This window comes from Pangasianodon hypophthalmus, chromosome 10, assembly GCF_027358585.1.
Source record: "Pangasianodon hypophthalmus isolate fPanHyp1 chromosome 10, fPanHyp1.pri, whole genome shotgun sequence".
Classification (NCBI taxonomy): domain Eukaryota; kingdom Metazoa; phylum Chordata; class Actinopteri; order Siluriformes; family Pangasiidae; genus Pangasianodon; species Pangasianodon hypophthalmus.
Genome location: NC_069719.1, coordinates 8682305 through 8687937, shown reverse-complemented (window position 1 = coordinate 8687937; position 5633 = coordinate 8682305). Strand labels below are relative to the sequence as shown.

At 34.7% G+C, this 5633-nt stretch overlaps 1 gene segment (V, D, J or C); it reads right to left on the bottom strand.

Annotated features, from left to right (window-relative positions):
• Positions 1-636: 636 nt before the first annotated feature.
• On the bottom strand, positions 637-1160 carry LOC128319154 (immunoglobulin kappa variable 4-1-like). The segment is given in 2 exon segments: positions 637-978; positions 1082-1160. Coding segments are annotated over 2 exon segments (351 nt in total).
• Between the last annotated feature and the right edge of the window lie 4473 nt (positions 1161-5633).

Here is a 5633-nt window from a genome sequence, read left to right as displayed (position 1 = left end):
CAGATTATATTGGGCTGAAAGACATCATTCCCCTCTGCAATTCCTGTGAATAAACAATAAATAAAAAGTAATCTTTTGACAAATATGTATCAGTTGTTTATTGTCCTATTTTGACCGATAGGCGAAGATTTTTCAGATTTATTTTAGTTACCTTGAATCCAGTGAAGTGTCTGAAAAAAGACTAGAACTCTGATCATGGTGACTCTGGATGATGAGGCTACGGACTGAACTAGGACTAGTTAAGATTATTCAAATTTGAATGTATGATGTGACAGCATAACTCCACCCACAGAGACAGTGTAAAAGTCCTTCATTCATAATCTTTGCATTAATGATGATCACTCACTTAGGTGACATACCTGAGGATAAACAGATAAAAAGCTATTATGATAAGATCACTGTTTATTGTGTTTAGCAAAGTTATTATTATTATTATTATTATTATTATTATTATTATTATTATTATTATTATTATTTAAAGGCATGCATGGCAAATGTGTTTTTTTTTATCAGATTGATGTATTAAATGCAAATAGAAACCAGTCACCTGAATGATGAGTGTCTTTGTGTGGTTTATTGGCACTAAATCAAATCCAGCCCACAGCTGCAGGTGTTCTGGTTTGGGGGTAACGTGGATCAGATGAAGGTTTTTGTAATTAAGTGAGCTGATCTACAGCACTGTGTAATAAGCTGCACAGAAATACACAGCACTGTCGTTCACTGAAAGACTGTTTATGGTCAAAGAGCCATCCTTGTTCCCATCACCACTCAACTTGATTTTGGTTTCAAATTCTGCCTCTGGCTTTGGGGAAGCATTTAAAAGGTACCCCATGAGTGTAAATCCTGTGTCCTGGCTGTGTTTGTACCACAGTATTCGATTATAGTTCTGTACGGTGTGTGCACATTTGATCTCAGCAAACTCGTCTTGAATTTTTATGAGATCAGGAGGATTCTGGATTACAGAACAAACAGCAGAACCTGTGGAGAGAAAAAGAGAGCATTCAAGACAAATTGGAAAAAAGGAAAGGAAAACATAATTGTTTCTAAATTATGTAAAATATTATGAATTGGATTAATTCACCTGTGAAATACAATAGTATGGTGATAATGAGAGCAGTAACCATGTTGTCCGTCTCTGTGTTGTGCTCTGTGTGTGTGTGTGTGTGGTGCTCTGAATGAAACTGAGATAAAAACAGAAGTATGTCACAGGATTCTTCTTCCTGTGAAATGACAGATAAATAAATCTATTGTCTATTTATGTTGGTGTGACATTTCTAATGAAAGGGCTCCCTCTAGCTGATTGCTTCCTGTTCAGTCTTATTTTCCCTCATTATAAATGCTAGTGTAAATCTAAAGGTTTATTATTATTATTTTCAATTTTAATAAAGCAATCCCATTAATTCAAACATGTGTGTTGCATTATTCTTATAAGTTGTATAGTCACTCGAGCTCCAATTTATCTCCATCAGATAGAATCAGATAAGAAGGACATTGCAATATGAAAAACAAAATCTTAAGACTTCTGAAAAAAAACCATAGTTTATAATCAGTAAGCTTAATGTATGTAGTGTCTGTCTGTAACCATGACTCACAGTAGTATAGATTTGTTGTATCATACTGCCCTCTTAAGTTGACTCCATTCCTTCTTTGCCCATGTAGATAAACAGTGAATACAGTGTTAGTGTAAGTATATAAGTTAGCTGTTTATTTTTCGATTTTGATTGAGCTGCTTTTAAGATTTTGTAGTTATCTTGAATCCATTAGAGTGACTGAAACACGATTATGATTCTAATCATGTGCATATTTGATGATGATGCTACAGACTGTGTAAACTAAGACTGTGTAAAGAAATTTCAGATTCGAGTCAGTGATGTAGGATGTGACATCACTGTGATCTCCACCCACAGAGAAAGTAGAGACAACTATGTGTGGTGTTCTGGGAAAAAAATTAAAATAAAATAATCATATATCTAGATGACAAATCTCTGGTTAAATTTAGGTTTTTATATTTATACTATTAATTATATTAATTAATATTAATATAATATTATTTAATATTAATTATATTTATATTTTACTATAATTTAACACCTCGACTTTAAGAAACTCTAAATATATTTCACCACAATGAGATGAAAATAATTTTATTTACATTTTAACGTTGCACTCAGGATTACTGTGTATGAAATATTTGTGTGCTCTCATCATACAGTTGCTGGACATGTACTGTAACAAAATGGTCATAAGCCTAAACAGTTCTGTTTGTAATCAGGTACTGGCTGTTAAAATGTTTGCAATGCTCCTGAACCACAGTCAAAAAACAAATCTTTAAATGCAGTTTTCTCCCTTTTGACTTTTGAGGGTTAATCAGATTTTAAAATACGGGAACCTTTCTTGTAGTTGAAAGAAACATATTTAATTTAAGAAAAATCCATAGTTTTTCTAAACTATACACAAGAAAATGTCCAAATTTGACCATGCAAAGGGTTTTCCCAGGCCACGTATTTAGCATACATACTATTTAGAAATGACTCTCCCATTGAACATGTGTAGATAAATAGTTAACCATTATGGTAAGGGTTAATTTAAGTTTTTTGTTCTGCTTAAATTTAAAGCCATGTATGGCAGATATTTTGTTGAAAGTGTAGTTATGCAGATATTTCTAAGATCTTTACAGTGCTTGAGTTCAAATTATTACAAAGCACTAATAAATTATTGTAGATATTAACTTATAAGTAGCAACATGTGTGTGTAGTTTAGTGAATATATTATTATGTGTGGATGTGATAACCAGTGTACAATCAAATGTTTGTATAACCGTGCGTATATAAATTTTGATGGAAAGCGGTTAGGTTTAGGCCTGAGATTAGGAGTTGGACGTTTTCTTATAATTTTATATGTTAGAAATAAAACAAAATTCATCCACATGTCCTCACCTGTGCAAATTCCTTTCTTTTATTTTAATATCACTGTGTGTAAACTACAAATAAAAATGCTCACCTCAGTGCTAAATAAGGTTTATTGGCACTAAATCAAATGCAGCCCACAGCTGCAGGTGTTCTGGTTTGGGGGTAACGTGGATCAGATGAAGGTTTTTGTAATTAAGTGAGCTGATCTACAGCACTGTGTAATAAGCTGCACAGAAATACACAGCACTGTCGTTCACTGAAAGACTGTTTATGGTCAAAGAACCGTTGTTTCTCCCATCACCACTCAACTTGATCTTGGTTTCAAATTCTTCCTCTGGCTTTGCAACAAGTACATTAAGGTATCCCATGAGTGTAAATCCTGTGTCCTGACTGTGTTTGTACCACAGTATGCGATTATAGCTCTGTACAGTGTGTGCACATTTGATCTCAGCAAACTCGTCTTGATATTTTATGAGATCAGGAGGATTCTGGATTACAGAACAAACAGCAGAACCTGTGGAGAGAAAAGAGAGCGATCAGGATTCACAAAATGAAGCAGTCCATTCAATTTTGCATGTAGATTGTATAAAATAGTATATGTATGGATACATTTACCTGATAGACACAATAGTGTGGCAGAAAATATGATAAGAACAGAACGCATGTTTTGTCTCTGTGGTGTGAGTGTTGCTGCACTCTGAATTAAAATGAAAGGGAGTGCAAGCATCCTTCCTTTACTTCCTGGCTGTGGCATGGCAGTACTCTATTTGTTACATGGCCTTTTCTAATGAAATGGCTCCCTCTATCTGATTACAGTAAAATGCTTGGCAAGATTTTGTTATTGCGTTATGTGAATAGTTAAATAAATGAATGCTATAATAATTTGGACAAGTGGCTATTTTTGACATTGACTGGGAAAAAAAGACTGCACGAAAACCTGAATAATATATTTGTGAGAACATTAATATAATAGTAGAATTTAAGGACATTGTTCATATCACACTCTCCAGTGTCACCCAGATGAGGATGGGTTCCCTTTTGAGTCTGGTTCCTCTCAAGGTTTCTTCCTCATATCATCTAAGGAAGTTTTTCCTTGCCACAGTCGCCTCAGTCGCCTCAGGCTTGCTCACTAGGGATAATTTTGTCTAACATCTTGGACTGTTTGCATGTTTTTGTTTCTGTTTGCATGTTTTTTTTTTGTAATAAAAATAAAATAAAATTTAAAAAAAAAGATCTTATCATTTATTACCAGGGGGCATACACTGCCAGTTTAGCATTATATCCAATACACATATACAGTCAGGTCTGTAAGTATTTGGACAGTGACAGAGGTTTTGTGATTTTTCCTTTATACACCACCACAATGAATTTGAAATAAAACAATCAAGATGTGATCGAAGTGTAGACTTTCAGCTTTATTTTAAGAGGTTCCACAAAAATATGGCATTTACCATTTAGGAATTACAGCCATTTTAAGCAAAGTACTTCCATTTTCAGGGTCTCAAAGGTATTTGGACAAGGTGACATAATTGTAAATATAACCATAATTTTAATACTTGGATGAAAATCCTTTGCAGTCAGTGACTGCCTGAAGTCTAGAGCCCATGTTCTCAAAACTCAAATTCTGAGTTTCCTCCCTGGAGATGCTTTGCCAGGCCTTCACTGCAGCCACCTTCTGTTGCTGCTTGTTTGGTCTTTCTGCCTTCAGTATTGTCTTCAGTAAGTGAAAAGCAAATGCAAATAGAAAACAGTCCCCTAAAGGGTGAGCGTCTTGGTGTGGTTCACAAGGTAAAATATGGCTTTATCAAAATATAGCAGAGTTCGTACTGAGAAGCTTCAGATTTGTTGTACCATACTGCCCTCTTTAGTTTGTCTACATTTCCTCCTGACACACACACACATACATGGTGTGTTTTTGTACAGCTCTGCCTTGTGGTTATAACACTGTGTTTACTCACAGCACAGAAATACACAGCTCTGTCATTATAATCCACATCTTTCACTGTGAAAGAGCCGCTCTCAGCAACTGTTTTAATGACTGAAAATTTACTTTGGTTGAACTTTCCAAAGTCCGGAGTTCCAAAGGCATTAGTGAGCACTATGAGCTCCATACTCTCTCCATGATACTGACGGAACCAATACATCAGATAATAAGTTGAACCCTTGGTGTGTAAGCAGTTTATTGTGGCTGATTGACCCATTTTAGCTGAGATTATGTTGGGCTGAGAGACATCATTCACCCCTGCAACTCCTGTGAATAGATAATACATAAAGTATAACAAATATGTATCAGCAGATTCATAGGCATGTATAGCAGTTATATCGTTACAGAGGCTTTTTCTGTTTTTTGTTTTTTTGTTTTTTTTATTACCTTGAATCCAGTAGAGTGTCTGAAAAAAGACTAGAACTCTGATCATGGTGACTCTTGATGATGAGGCTACAGACTGAACTAAGACTATGTAAGATTATTGAGATTCTCATCAGTGATGTATGATGTGACATAATAACTCCACCCACAGAGACAGCATAAAAATACACCATTCATATTCTTTCATGAATGATGATCACTCACTCAAGTGACAAAAATTGAGAATAACCAGGTAACAAATCTGGTTTTTTTTTTCTACTTTTATTTAAAGGGACGTATGAGTTTTTTTCAAACTGATATCATGTAGGTTGTATTCATGAAGCTAACTGATAAGGTACTGTATTTACGTTTGTGAA